The sequence below is a fragment of the Ammospiza caudacuta genome, chromosome Z (genome assembly GCF_027887145.1).
Source record: "Ammospiza caudacuta isolate bAmmCau1 chromosome Z, bAmmCau1.pri, whole genome shotgun sequence".
Classification (NCBI taxonomy): domain Eukaryota; kingdom Metazoa; phylum Chordata; class Aves; order Passeriformes; family Passerellidae; genus Ammospiza; species Ammospiza caudacuta.
This window is the reverse complement of record NC_080632.1, coordinates 43,058,231-43,073,702: the sequence shown is the minus strand read 5'-3', so window position 1 is coordinate 43,073,702 and position 15,472 is coordinate 43,058,231. Positions and strand designations below refer to the sequence as shown.

Here is a 15,472-nt window from a genome sequence, read left to right as displayed (position 1 = left end):
CTATATATAATTTTTTCCTTCTCTCCTCCCCTCAAACCACTACAAGGTTTTGGAAGAGGAAGGATTGCTCTGTCCCAGACAAATGTCTTGAGAAGCTTGGAACAGGAAGAGCCATTTGATCTGTCCCAGAAAAGCCAAGGGAAGGGTATCTCATTTCATTCTGATGGTGAGAGTGCCAAGGGAAGCTCATGCCAGGAAGAAGAGGAAGACAACTGCTATGAGGTGGACCGATACAGCCCTGCCACGTACCATCATGATGACAACAAGCTGTACATGGCTCAAGATCTCTCTGGCAAACCTGAGTGCATGATGAAGGACTTCAGAGAGTCCTACTGCAATGAGAAGGAAGAGGGGTTAAGTGAGGGAGGACTGGGGAAGAGAATAGGAAATTCAGACAAAGAGGAGAGACGTGGAGAGGGAGAGCTTGCAAACAGCAAAGAACATCTCAGCTTTAGATCCTTTGAAAAGGCCAGACTTGGTCACTCTCTCTCTGATTACTTGTATTTCAAGCACAAGAACAAGAGTTTGAAAGAATTGCTGGAAAGAAAAATGGAAAAACAAACAATGCTTCTAGGCATTTAAAATGGACATTTTTAAAACAGCTGGAAAATGGTAACCAGGAATATTTTAACATGAATTGTAAGCTATTAAAGCCTGGAAGTCTGTAGTAGTATTTAGAAATAAATAAGCCAAATTATTAAAAATAATTTAGGGTAAACCACATACATTAAAAGAATAAAACAGCTTGAGGTCACCAAGAAATGCAATAGATATTCAAAAATAACACTTTAATATTTATCCGTTTAATGTATAACAGACAATGGGTTGGGTACAGAAGTTTACTTCCTATTATATGGGGATAGATACTTACATGCAATTTTCTACTTAGCAGAAAGCAATATATTTTAGCATCTGATTTCTTATCTGACTAAATATATATGAAAACTTCTAACCATATGCCTCAAAAATATCTGAAAATACAAAGTATTTCACATTATAAGCCAGAGTACTAATAAACATGGCATGCATGAAAGGGCTGTCGACATTCAGAACTAACACAGTCCAAATATTTGATTTACTGAAGTGACTCTTAGTGCAACTACTTACAATGAGAAATGTAAAACAAAATAATAAGAAGAACTGATGTCTAGGGAGGCAGTAAAGACAGTTCTCTAAGGCTTTAAAAGGAATTTATTACAAAAGCTAGTTCTCTGGCACAAGGAATATTCATGCTTTGCTGTGTTTCAGCCAGTATGGGAGTGTTCAGAAATTCTGAAGTGAAATAGCATAGATTGTGTTGACATTTTGTTCTACTGCCTGCTTGGACCAACACATGTACTGGGCGGCATCAGCATGCCGTATTCACAATCTTGCCATAGTTACACATAACACAGTATGAGTAATTCAAAATGAAAAAGTTATGCAGCTTCACCATTTATCTCTTCAGTTTATCATTGCTAGTAAGGATAATTTTGGAATACACAGATCTGGTAATTTTTTGTTTCAGGGGGTAAAAACCACCCTTACAGAACAAGCAGTACCTCACAGAGGAAAACTTTCCTCTTATTAAGGTCAGAAAACTTCTGTTATTAAACACTTCTTGAGCAGTAAGTGGCAGGCCTTTCAGACAAATTTCACTCATGCTGTTTTTATGGAGTCAAACTCAGCTTTTCATCCTCTGATTCCCCTACAGTTATAAGCTTATAACCAACATGGGAAAAGCATATTCATTAAACTTTTCATTAATGACATGAATACTTTGAACAGCATATTAGTTCCTACATCTTCAAGAAAGATGAGAAGCAGCCCTGAATCGTCCTATTGCTTACGTGGAAATAAAAATTCAATTAATAATAAAATTTGTCCTATGTCCTTTGGACATCCCAGCTCAAAAGGTTAAAATACATATATATGGTACATCTCTTCCAAATATTACTGCCTTCTTCACTTACCTGCTGAGTTCTTGATTTGAAATGCATTGCAATCATGCTCTCTATATAGCAAGTTATAATTAAATATAGTCATCTACTTTTATGGCTTGCTAAGACCAGTCATATAGCTGCAGCTCTCTGCCCCTATAAGAAAACACACACCTCTCAAATTAATGATCCTCATGCCTACCAGTTAAGCAGCATTCACAGGGCAAGGTCCTTATTTTTCATATAACTGGGTTTGTGTAGTCCAAGGCTACAGGCAGTGTTTTCCTTTTTCAAGGCTCAAACATGGCATAACATATGCAGAAATTCATGCAGAAAAAGCTATTGATAAAAGAAAGAGTAACATCCAGGTGACTTTCCTAAATTAAATCTATGTCCGATGTGCATATTTTTAAAAATAAAAATGTTATGCCAAATTGAACTGGAAGGTAGGTCACTTTAGAATTTAAAAAGTCTTTGAGGTGTATTTTAGAGGTCTATGGTCATGTTTCTTCAGGGATTAACTGTTCTATCATAAACATTCCTCTTCCTTGCTTTAGCTGTAAGATGATGCCTATTGAAAAAGGAGCTATCTTTCTTTCAAGGAAGACATTGTGGTCAAGCAAAAAGGTTAGGAAATTTTTGGGATAATGAGTGAAACTGTACTATTTCTTAGATGTTAGGGGAAATGATCGGGTAGAAATTCAGCATGGTCTAGTAGATGGTCCCTCAGAAATGGGAGCAACTCCTTCAGTTAACTTATTGGCACTAGCTTGTCTCTACCAGACAAAAACTCCATGTGAGCATGTATACAGCCAAGAGCTGGGAGTAGCTAACTCTTAGAATTGTCTCCCTCTTGGTAGTGTAGTTTCCAGCTGTGCATGGTTCAGTATCAGTTAGCTCCACATTTCCAGATTTATTCATTTACATGATAAGAAGAACAAGCAAGGAATCGGGAATCTCTTTGCAATTTCTAGAAAGGTGATCATGCAGGTGGGTAGAATTTAGCAAGTCCTTCAGTCCTGTGGTGTGTAAAGCAGGAAAGTAGACAGCCCTTCCATTTCAAACTCTTGTCTATTAATTGGAGAGTGCAATGGGACAGCTAGACAATTCTTATCAAGAAAGAAACAAAGTATTGCATACCAATTGCAGTCCAAACAAATGGAGCAAAAGAGACATTTTCAGCAGAGTTCAGCTCCCAGCCACTAAGATCATAGGATACATTCTATCTGGGCTTCAGCAAAGGCTTTGATACATTATCCATGGCATTCTCCTGGAAAAGCTGACAGCTCGTGGCTTGGGCGGATGAAGTCTTTGCTTGGATTAAAACATGGCTGTATGGCCAGGCCCAGAGAGTGGTGGTTAATGGAGTTAACTGCAGTTGGCAGACAGTCACCAGTGGTGTTGCCCAGGGGTCGGCACTGGGCCCAGCCCTGTTTAATATCTTTATTAGCCATCTGGATGAGGGGATGGAGAGCCCCCTCAGTCACTTAACAGATAACCCCAAGCTGGGTGGGTTTCTGATCTGCTGGAGGGCAGGAAGGCTCTGCAGAGGGATCTGGACAGGCTGGAGCATGGGCCGAGCCCAGTGGTGTGAGGCTCAACAAGGCCCAGTGCTGGGCCCTGCCCTTGGGTCACAGCAACCCCAGGCAGTGCCACAGGCTGGGGCAGAGTGGCTGCAAAGCTGCCACAGGAAAAGGCCCTGGGGGTGCTGGTGACAGCAGCTGAGCGTGAGCCAGCAGTGCCCAGGTGGCCAAGAAGGCCAATGGCATCCTGGCCTGTGCCAGCAATGGTGTGGCCAGCAGGAGCAGGGCAGGGATTGTTCCCTGTACTCAGCACTGGTGAGGCCACACCTCAAATCCTGTGTCCAATTTTGGGCCTTTCACTCCAAGAAAGACATTGAGGTGCTGCAGCATGTCCAGAGAAGGGCTACAAGTCGGATATCCCTGCAGGTGTTCAAAAAATGATCAGATGTAGGACTTAGTCTAGTTGATCAGGTGGTGATTGTTTAAACATTGGAGTTCATGATATTAAGAGGTCTTTTCTTACCTAAATGCTTCTGTGATTGTGTGATTCTGCAACTGCAAAAACTATGTTTATTGGAAGCATGCAGTCCAGAGTTTCCTTACTGACCTTGTAAGAGAATGTGCCAGATGTGTCCTTAGGAAAGGAAATCACTGCAGACAGTTGTGGGTTGTCTAAATGGTTACTCCAAACTCCTTCAACCACACTCCCCACTTCAATTTACCCACTTCTACAGGTGCAGTTATCACTGGGGCCGAAGTACTGGACAACTACATACAGCTGGGAAATAGTCCCAAAATGGCAATACTATTTGCAAGTAATTCATAATGTGAACTCTTTTTAATCACATTTTACTAGAAAGCAGAGTATTTCTTCACAATGGGACTTTGAGATTCTGCCCAGACACAAAGTCATACTAAGTTAATTCTCAAACAAGCAAGTCTAATTCATATCAGAATAGTAAAAACCTAATTTAAACTGTAAATTATGAATAAGAGAAATTACAAACAAAATTATTACTGAAGTAAGAAGACAGTGCCAAGTGACCCAAGCAAAGTGGTTAGAAGATGACAGTCCTCCCTACTGTAGAACATAATGTAGATGGGTCTGTGGCACTTGTTACAAAGAGGCCTCAAGGGACAAATTAAAAGTGAAATAACAGCCTTCATTGTGAAGCACCTTGCTTTTCAAACATAAGTTATTTTCACACTATTTACATTGGCACCACTTTGGGAACAGACAGTAACAGCCTTTGCTTTTTAATAGCTTTGAAAATGCTTTATAGAAATTTGCTCTCATAATGAAGCTATTTCCCATTTATAATTTTCAAGGGATTAGCTTCCTTATTTTGCCTTGTGTAGAGGCTCAGAAGTCCAGTAGAGACATTGTCTGTGTCCTGGACATTGGGGGATACATTTTCTTCTTTTTCTCATTCCTAATGTGACTTTATCTCGTCTTCTAGCTCTGTTGTGGGGAAAAAAAGAGGCTTTATCTTACTACTGTTCGCTGTTATTTGGGTTTTCATTTTATGGGGACATATGAAGCTAAAGCCCAGTCTCCACCATCTCCATATAAAAGCACATTTATACCATTTGCCTGCATTGTTTAGGCAGCCTTGTTTCATCCTTTCCAAGAGCATTACAGCAAATAAGAGTGGCTACAAACTTGCACAGCTGAAATGCTTCCAGAAGTCAGGCTGAGGAAAAGATAAATTTGCCCTACCATAAAGAGTCTGGGCAAGTGAAGGCATGTGGTTTGTTAAGTTAGGGGCTTTTCTGATGTTAAGGGTAGCAGGGAGAGTTCTGCAAGATGCTTTGGAGCACAGAGTAAGTGGAGGAAAACCCAAAATCTGAGCTAGTATCGTTTAAGGGTGAAGATAGAGAACATATTTAAAGGAAAAGCAAAGTTGTACATAACCTTGCAGCAAAGTGTTTTCAGTCTCTGGCCACAAGGACTCAGCCATCTCCTTGTGAAACTGAGTTTTCCTGGCTGCCAGACAGCCTTCAATTTGTGACAGCAAAGACAGGTTCTCTGTGTTCAGAAGGTCAAAGGGTAAAATACATTGTGATTAATGTAATAATTAAAGTTTACTCTGTGCTGTTTCCTGTAAAACAAGTTAGTGGAAAGATCAAGTAATGCTACTGCACCCACCTTTTTACAACTCTGTGTTTGTCTACTTCCTATTCTTTGATTTCTCTCTTCATATGGTGCTGCTCGACTCTGCTGTTTTGAGTGTACAGTTAAGAAGTAATATAAGTACCATATTTATTATTTCTAGAAGTTTTAATAATTATTAACAGTTTTGAAAATGTCATGTCTGCTTAGCTGAACAAGATGTAACAGAGCTAACATTTTGTACTCCTAACAGATTTTGCAAATAATGTGTTGCGTATTTATTTCATGTAGAACATTGAGTTCCTGTTTAAAGCCACAGCTTGTGAAGTGAACAAACTATATGTGAATCTTTAGTTTCTGGCTTTCTATCTCAATAGTAAAAGCATGTATGATGTATTGTATTAATTTAAGCAAATAAATATGTACTGGAGAAGCTGCTGTACTTTGTATTGAAATGGATATGGAGTTCTTGGCATTCTAGGTACTTTATATGGCAAATGCATGGGTTTGGTCTGACAAGGTCATTCTTCTCTGAGCACCCCTGAAGAGTGGTTCTTATTAAGGGAAGGCTAAATCCATGATGAAGGACTAGTTAGAAGACAAGAGCAGAAGAGCTGCCAGGTCCTTTAAGGCAGAGAGATAATTTTTTCATTACAGACTACATGGAAGACATAAAAATGCTCTGGAGTGATTATGGTATTTGTCAACTTGGCTTCAGACAAGCTAAAAGAGAAAGATCTTTTTCTTAGAGATTTTTCGAAGAACCGCATCATGTAAAAAGAGAGGAAAAAACAACCAGATGTATTGTAAGATTGACGTTTAAAAAATAGAAATACCATTATATTAAGGAATAAGCAGAAGACTGAAATAAGAGATTTAATGTTGCTTTTTCTAAAGGAAAGGGTCACTTTTAAATACTAACTAACCTCTTGAATTTGTTTGTTCAAACGAGACCCTGATTGAATTGGCATCATCAGACTTCACAGAGAGAATTTCAAACTTTTTGAGCATAGGGAAAGCAACAGGAATGTTTGCTATAAGATAAATAATAACAAAGATACTCTGTTTCTATTTCTCAGAGATATATGCCTTAAAAAGTGGAAGAGGGCTTATGCGAACACCAGAAATACATGCCGGAAGCTAAAATAGAACTCCAGAACTAAGCCTTTGGTTTTTCCCCCATTTTCTTTTGTTTTTCCTGATGCTTTGATGGTAGGTAACAACTACTATTAGGATTATAGACTACCTCTACATGAAGAGGATGAAGATATGTTGGACAGTGAGCTAGTTCATTCCCATGTGACTCAGTATAAGTGAATCTCAAAGTTTCTCCTTTGAAACTCAGTTAGAAAAATAAAGTTTGGAAAAAATATATGTTTGAATTTTTCACAAACTTCCTCTTCAACTTAGCTCAAAACTGAGCCGTGTTCACTTAAGTTTTAAATAACACTTTCAAACCATCAGAAATTAATTAGAAGAGAAAGAGAGCCTCAAATGCTCCTGGGGGGCATTTTTGTGAAAATCGTGACATCTTGAAAGGCCCAGAGTATCTAAAGGTATGGAGACAGCCAAATTATTACACAACCTCTTATCAAATTTGTCTCGTTAATACTCTCTTAGGTTCCTGTAGTGTGATACAGTTTAATGTATTTGCCCACAGATTTCCCTAAAGTGAACATCTGATCTAAAAAACACATGCAGGATGTCCGTAATTTCAGCATTTACAAATGATGAAACACACTGCTAATGCTACTTCTATATATGACAATGTGTGATATGATGGGGTATGCTATATGATGAACCATAAAGCATGGATTTTCCTAACAATTGCCTGTAATGAAAGTACAGCTGAACAGAGAACAGATACATTATGAAGAAGTCTTCTGGTGTCCTGTCATTTTGATTATGCTCTCTGAAAATATACTTTACATCTATCCCATTACAGAAATGATTTAATTTGGATGAGGCCAGACTTTCCCTTTACTGAATTATTTCCTGTACTGACGTATTTCTTGTAGTGGGAACATTTTATTCAAAAGACCTCTATCAATTTACACTAGTAGAGAATGTTAGCTTGTGTTTTTGGAGTTGAGATTCTCTGGTTATACTGCACTTTTTTCAGTACTTAAATACTCTTACACTTCTGAATGGAAAGTCACTGAGGAATAAATTATTCAAGACACTAAATTATTATTCAAGATGCTAAAAAATTCAAGACACTAATTAACCAACTAAAAATGGGTTGCCGTAAAACTGACAATGATGGGGTTGTGGAAAACTAGAAAGATATTTCTACCTTGTGGAGGACTATTATGAAGTTAATGGAGATAGGAACTCTCTAATAATGCCAGAGAAGGTGTCACATAAATGTCTCTTAAAGAAATACAGTTATACAAGATAACTGGCAGATATAAACCCAGAAGAATATATATTGATACAGAGTGATGTGTTGCAAGGGAATTCTGCAAATTGCTTTATTCTTTACAGAATTTCTACTACAAATTATACAACTTTTCTAGAAACAGTAAGTCATGATTTCTATCAATTGTTTCGTGATTTGATATTGATACATCATCAGTAATCATGATTTTTAAATCTATTGGTTTCAAAGGCCAAGACGATTTTTCAAAATCAGGTTATAAAGCTAGCCAGCAACAGAAGTCTAATGACAACTGATATCTGTGGCATAGTCTTGCTGTGAAGAAAGTTACACTAAAATTGAAACAGTGCTGTGCCTAGTACAATCTGTCCTGGAGGCCTGTGAGAGCAGCACCAAGATCAGACTGGTCCAAAATTATATAGGTATGATAAACATACATGCAGACACTGCCTGGAAGCTTGATCTTACTTTGCTGGAAAGCATTAAAAGCCATTCCGTAGTGAGAGTTTTTCTGAAAGCTACTGCATAGCAGTAGCAGCTAATCCTTCTGAATGGATTGTATGAGGCAGACTTCACATGAACAGTCAAGACTAGACACCAGCTAAAGTAATTCCACTGAAATGTTTCCCACAGAAATGTCTGGGGTTGCTCACGACCAGAGTGGCTCACACATGTTTCTTACCAGTGCTCTGTGGGAGGAACCACCCCCAGCCAGCTGGCAGAATGGATCATGAGGGAGTGCTCTGCAAATGTCACCCATTACGCTGCAGCTACTTCATTTTAAATATATTGTCCCCAGGTTAAGCAAACCTGCCTAATTTCACTCTGAAGGGGATGAGGCATGATTTCATGCTAGTGCTGCCTGTCCCACCCACTCTTTTGTAACATGCAGCTGTAAGACAGATATATTTTAAATATTTCACTACCCATTTCACTAATGAACATGTGATGAGGACATGAGCTAGGATTCCTGATTTCAGGAGTGTCATTAGTGGTCTTCCTACCTGACTTGCAGGATCCAATCCCTGTACAGCATGAAACCATGCCACTACTCATTCCTGTTGAATACTTACAGATTTATTTAGGGCTTTTATCTAGGGCTTTAATTGTGCATTTTTACGCTATCATGTAGAGCCAGATTTTGTGTAGATCCCATTATGCATATAGAGGAGAGTGAAAGATTAATTGCCAGTTTTTGACAGATAGCAGCAAAATAGCAAAATTCTTACTTTTCTGCTCTTTTTTAAATTAAAATAAAATAAAATTATTCTCTTTTTATTTTACTTGTTCTCATTTATTTCTTAGGATCCTAGTGCTTAGACCACCAATCACCTTTCTACAAAGCACTCTAAGAGGTCAGGATGATCTCTGAGAACATTGCTGCAGAGCCATTTCTATCATTTTCTTATTAAATACTTGAAAGAGAAAGGAGCAGCCCAGTGTGAGGATGAGTAGACAGAATGACTGGCACAGGTGCCCTTGCCATTTCCAAGAGACTGTGAGTATAGTACGACAGTCCTTGCTACTAAGCAAAATGAAGACTATCAAATTTTAGATTAAATTTAATAAATTTTTGATTAATTTTTAAGTATGTTTCAGGGTTTGCACTTTTCAGATTACAGAGTGAGTATGAGAGTAAGAGCACGCAGTTAGAACTCACAGATGGAGTGGTCAAAAATCTTAATCTTGCTTTTATTTTTAGAGCTCATGAATTAACAATCCAGTCAGATAGATTATAATTATAATGCATCAATTTCCATAGGTAAAATTTTTCAAAGAGAAATGAAAACAAAAATCCCTTTGGATTGTCAGCAACCATAAAATTCTGCAGTCAGATTATTAAGAGCGGTCTCATCCTGTTCCTATCATCCCAAAGCAACAGCTTTATAAAGCAGCACAGCCAGCAAATCTACACTTGCTTTTTGTGTATATGTGGGTTTATGTACAGTTAAAGATCTGTTTGCCAAAATTTATCTGCCACTCTCTGCGCAAGTGCCCAGGAGGAAAGGACCTGGAAGTACTGGTCAACAGTCAGCTGGACATGAGCCAGCAGTGTGCCCTGGGGGCCAAGAAGGCCAAAGGCATCCTGGCCTGTGTCAGGGACAGTGTGGCCAGCAGGAGCAGGGAGGTCATTCTCCCCTGTACTCAGCACTGGTGAGGCCACACCTCGAGTGCTGTGTCCAGTTCTGGGCCCTCAGTTTGGGAAGGACCTTGAGACGCTTGAGCGCATCCAGAGGAGGCAACGAGGCTGGAGAGGGGCTGGGAACACAAACCCTGTGAGGAATGTCTGAGGGAGCTGGGGGTGTTCAGCCTGGAGAAAAGGAGACTCAGGGGTGCCCTTATCACACTCTACAACTCCCTGAAAGGTAGCTGCAGTCAGGGGGGGTTGGTCTCTTTCTCCAGGCAGCAACTGACAGAACCAGAGGTCACAGTCTCAAGCTGCACCAAGGGAAATACAGGTTGGATATTAGGGAAAAGTTATTACAGAAAGAGTGATAAAGTTCTGGAATGGCCTGCCCGGGGAGGTGGTGGAGTCACCATCCCTGGATGTGTTTAAAAAAAGACAATGTGGCACTCAGTGCCATGGTTTAGTTGAGGTGTTAGAGCTGGCTTGGACTCGATAATCTTGAAGGTCTCTTCCAAACTAGTAGTTTTGTGGTTCTGTGACTCTCTTTCCTGCAGCTCAAGCACCTCAATTACAGTGTTGTCTTAAGGAGAGGAGCAATTGCTTGTACATCAGAAAATGTCCCTATCTTGATTTTTTTGTTTTCAACTATCTTCAGCTTTTCACTGTAAAATCTTGTCCCAAATATCTATGAGTTATACCAAATAGAGTTAGGGAAGCAGAGAAAGACAGCATAATCATTTTGGAGGTCTACTTGATTAATCAAATAGATAATCTTACCAATATTAAATGCTTCCCAAACTCTATAGTAAACATTCCTAAAATTTCTTTTGTTTTAGAGCTGCTTCAAGTTGTTAACATGAAGACAAGGTCTAGTTACCCAGCAAGTAGAAGTAGAAAGCTGTCCTACACTGTTCAAACCTGAAAGCCCTCCAAAACCATTTAATTAAATATGTAGTTTTTCAAGACTTAGTCAGCATTTTATGTTTGTTATATTGTACTTTCTCAGTTCTGACTCTCCTGCCACTTTCTGATTCGGTTCCACAGGAGGATGCCTGGAGGCAAGGCTGTCATCAGAACCACATCTCCCTCACCCTGCAGCCCTATCCTCTCCAGCCAAGGACTCTCCTACATTCTGCAAGCTGGTTATGGAGCAAAATATTTTCATCTTGGTCTTGTGGGATATAAGCCTCTGAGTCAGGATTGTGGGAGAGATGTGAGGCTTTTCCCCACTGTGACAGAGGGTCACAAGCTTCAGACTCTCTGCTCCCAGGGAGAAAGTGGTCTGGGTTGCCCTGTGGCACACAGCAAATTTGGGGTCAGCCTTGCTCTAGGGAAGAAAAAAAAGGATTGAAAAAGTGTACAAAAGAGAATTACATCTGTATGCCATGACTACCATGAGTCAGCACTTATAATTTCTCCCATAAAACTCAGTCTGAGTGGATGCAAGAGGTATGGTCTTGATTTGACTCACTCTGTACAGTGGCTGGAATTATTTTCACAAAGGTGCCCTTCAGGAGAGCATGAATACACTCAGGAGCAGTCAGTTAGGCTGAAAACCAACCCCATATCTCAGTCAGAGGAGAAGAATGCAGTCATACCTGAGACACAACTGTGTACTTCACCTCTTCTAGCTCCTCATTTCACTTAGCTCTACCTCCATTTTCCCAGGTCCTTCACAACTGCAGGCTACAAGCCATTCTCATAACACCTTCAGCAGCCATTTGACAAGGATGTCCTTGTGCTCCTTTTCACATTTTACCGTTATGGGTTTCCAGCATCTGTAAAGCAAACACACCCTCAGCTCCAAGCTCAGGGGAAACAGCCCTTCTTCCCTTCATCCCTCCAGAATCCCTCTCTCCACTGTGCTGCTCCCTCAGCAAGGTGACTCACTGATCTCCCTCACTGAGTGTGGGAGCTCTCTTGATTTCCATGCTGATGAAAACATTTGAACCAATTTCTTGCCCATCTCCTCACGACTTTATTTCTGCTAGCCTTTTTGTGTTTGACTTAACAACCTGAAGAGTGTCCATTTTGGGCATACATTTAGTTGTTATGGAGCCCTCCTTTGTGAGAAGGGGGATAGCATCACTTGCTTCAAGTGCCATCAGCTGCCTTTTAGCAATCTTTTTTCTCCTTCTGCTCTATCTTCCTTTTATTTATTCTTCCCTCTAGGCAGCTGCTACTGGCACATCCTCTTGACAAGTGGGAAGCTGTAGGCGGTTATGTTAGCCAGACTGTAAGACCAAATATAGAGCAAAACTGCATGCTGCTCCAAAGCCTGTTAAGGTTCACTGTGTGAGAAAGTAAGAGTAGCTTGATATTTGTGGTGGATGGGATTGCAATCTCCATGTCTAAATGCAAATTTTGATTCTTTTGTCTTCAGCCATTTTATTAATATTGCTTTTTGAGGGATAAATTTTAAAGCCATGCTCTATGGGAAAGTTGAATTGATTTTCATAACTGATGAGCTTTACCACAAGCCAAGGGTAACACATGTAAGAGTAAAGAGGACTTCAAAGAGACAGTTCAGCATGCTTGAACAGCATCTCACATCTACCTCCTGTCTTTAATGGGCAGCAGATTGGGCCTGATAGCCAGAGCAGTGACCTCATCCAGTGGCAATGATGATACCAACCTGACTTGTTTGTCCTGAGGCAAGTCACGCTGGCAGGACTTACAAGACAACATAGCCCACCCCACAGCTCAGATGGAAAACAGCTTTAGCTCTCAGCTGAGGCTGCTGTCTGCAGCTTATATTTTCAGCCCATTACTTCCCATGAGGAAGGGATATACCTAAAACAGGTGCCAGTAGACCTTTCAACTTCGAATGCCTGACCAGCTGCCAGTTGTGCATTTACAATAGAAGATAAAATAAGGTTTCTGACAGCCAAACTTCCTTTGCTCTCTCTTCCTTCTCCCATGGCTGAGCAGACTCTGAGCCGAAAATGCTGCTGTGCTGGTGTCTGACTAGACAGCATTACCCTGGTAAAATGTAAACCTGACCCAGTTTGACTTGGCTGTTCAATTTTTAATGGCACACAGCCAACTTGCTACCAGTTGGGCTATTCATGCTGCAATAGGAAGCAATCTTCCTGACATGCAAACTTCCTTCTTCTTCTGCCTGAGCAGCAGTGCAGTCAAAGATGCTGAGCTAGATAAAGAACAATTTGACCCTATAAAATATGGGTCCTGACCCAAGGCTTTACTTCAGCTTTTTTGTGCTAACCAGCAGAAAAAGCTATTGTTTTCCCATGGAAAACTGGAAAAGACAAAAATGAGTTCTTGCAATAAAGAATCACTGTTATAGCTCCTACAGAAGCACTTACTCCATATTCAGGTGTAAATTTGTGACCTGCAAATCCCTGGGAAAAACTGGACCATGAAAGGTCATAATCAAAACAGGAATTCAAGATGCCCCTGCATAGTTTGATTACACTAATCTTGTTGGCTAGGGATACTAACCCAGTAGGAAGGGCTTCATGACCTGTCCATTAAGTTGGTAATATGAGATCACTTCCTTTCTGTTCTTTTCTGTCCTCATGGAAACTTCTAATCCTATTAAAGGAAAGTCTACAACAGGTTGCACAAATGGGTTTCACTAGTTTTGTCAGTTGAGCTGATATACAGTATTCTTCCTAGAGGACAGCAAGTTAGAAGGAGTATCTGCTCCATCTAAGAATCTCATTACATCAATATAAGCCATATGCTTGAATAAGGGTCTCCTTAGGTCCTTATCTGAAGGGAAAGGAGAAGCTTGAAACAGCAGCAGGAAAGAAGTGGGGAGCCTTTATTTTAGTCTCCAACTGAAACAGAAAAAACCTGTTACAGCCTATACACTTACACTTATATTTTTTACTGTTCAGTTGAGCAACTGGAAATTAAAGTCACTGATATGAAAGACTTTAAGGAAATTAGAATAATTTGAAGTTTGTAATATTCTGCTATAGGCTCTGTAGTGTACTCTCTATTTGCCTAAGCCAGAGAGATAAGAAGTACACAACAAGAATGAAGCAGCATTATTCATAGAAGAATATAACACTTTTGGCAGAAGAACTTTCCCTCCAAGCTACTTCATCGTGACCATGGCATTTTTGAGTCAAGACCCCATGAGAATCCTCTACCTCTTGCCAATCATTTTCCACCAGTTTCCCAGAAAACTGAGAGGTGAATTAAGGCAGGGGACACTCACACAAAGTTGTACAGTAGGCAGTGGGTCCACACTGGCTTAAAACAGTCCAGGCCAGCACCAAGGGAGCCTCCTCAGAAATGAAGACAATGTTAGCCTATTCTGTCAGGCAATTTGCAGATAACACCAAGCTGGGTGGGAGTGCTGACCTGCTGGAGGGCAGGAAGGCTCTGCAGAGGGATCTGGACAGGCTGGAGCATGGGCCGAGCCCAGTGGTGTGAGGCTCAACAAGGCCCAGTGCTGGGCCCTGCCCTTGGGTCACAGCAACCCCAGGCAGTGCCACAGGCTGGGGCAGAGTGGCTGCAAAGCTGCCACAGGAAAAGGCCCTGGGGGTGCTGGTGACAGCAGCTGAGCGTGAGCCAGCAGTGCCCAGGTGGCCAAGAAGGCCAATGGCATCCTGGCCTGTGCCAGCAATGGTGTGGCCAGCAGGAGCAGGGCAGGGATTGTTCCCTGTACTCAGCACTGGTGAGGCCACACCTCAAATCCTGTGTCCAGTTTTGGGCCCCTCATGACAGGGAAAGTGTTGAGATGACAGAATGTGTTCAGAGAAGGGCAACAAAGCTGTTGAAAGGTCTGGAGCACACATCCTGTAAAGAGTGACTGAGGGAGTTGGGGCTGCTTAGATTGGAGAAGAGGAATCTCTGGAGAACATTATTACTCTTTACAACTACCTGAAAGGAGGTTGTAGCCAGATGGGGATCCGCTTCTTCTTCCAAATAATAGAATAAGCGAGGAGGTACTCAGGTTGCTCCAGGGAAGATTGAGATTGGATATTATGAAAAATTTCTTCACAGAAAGGGTTGTCAAGTATGGACTAGTCTGCACAGGAAGTGGTTGAGTCACTAGCTCTGGAGGTGTTTAAAAGATATGTAGGTATAGTACTGAGGGACATATTTTAGTGGTGGACTTGGCAGTGTTATGCCTCAGTGATCTTAAACGTCCTTCCCAATATAGATTCTCTGATTCTATGCCTTTCTGGAGGTGTGCTTGACATCACCAGGGAGAGAAAGATACAGTGATGTGTTCTGCTATTTATGCACAGTATGCATGGAGGAAAAAAACAAGTTTCATGTAGATCATTGAATTGCCTATATTTCTCTGCCTAGGATAAATACTCGCTTGTAACTGTGTAAAAAAGCTGAGGAGGAGAGTTTCATAAAGCAGTGGATTTTATAAAAGCAGTAGCTTTGAATCAAACATCAAGTAGCCTGAGGTATATATAT

The 15,472-nt window shown here is 40.7% G+C and overlaps 1 protein-coding gene across 2 annotated transcripts in view; it reads left to right on the top strand.

Annotated features, from left to right (window-relative positions):
* ZNF366 (zinc finger protein 366) overlaps nt 1-5,980 on the top strand; it is a 36,781-nt gene extending 30,801 nt beyond the window's left edge. For both annotated transcript variants that reach the window (XM_058823800.1, XM_058823801.1), the window contains exon 6: nt 47-5,980. In XM_058823800.1, the coding sequence (XP_058679783.1) occupies nt 47-582 (536 nt within the window). In that variant the 3' untranslated portion in view covers nt 583-5,980. The remainder of the gene's footprint in view (nt 1-46) is intronic.
* The last annotated feature ends 9,492 nt before the right edge of the window (nt 5,981-15,472 follow it).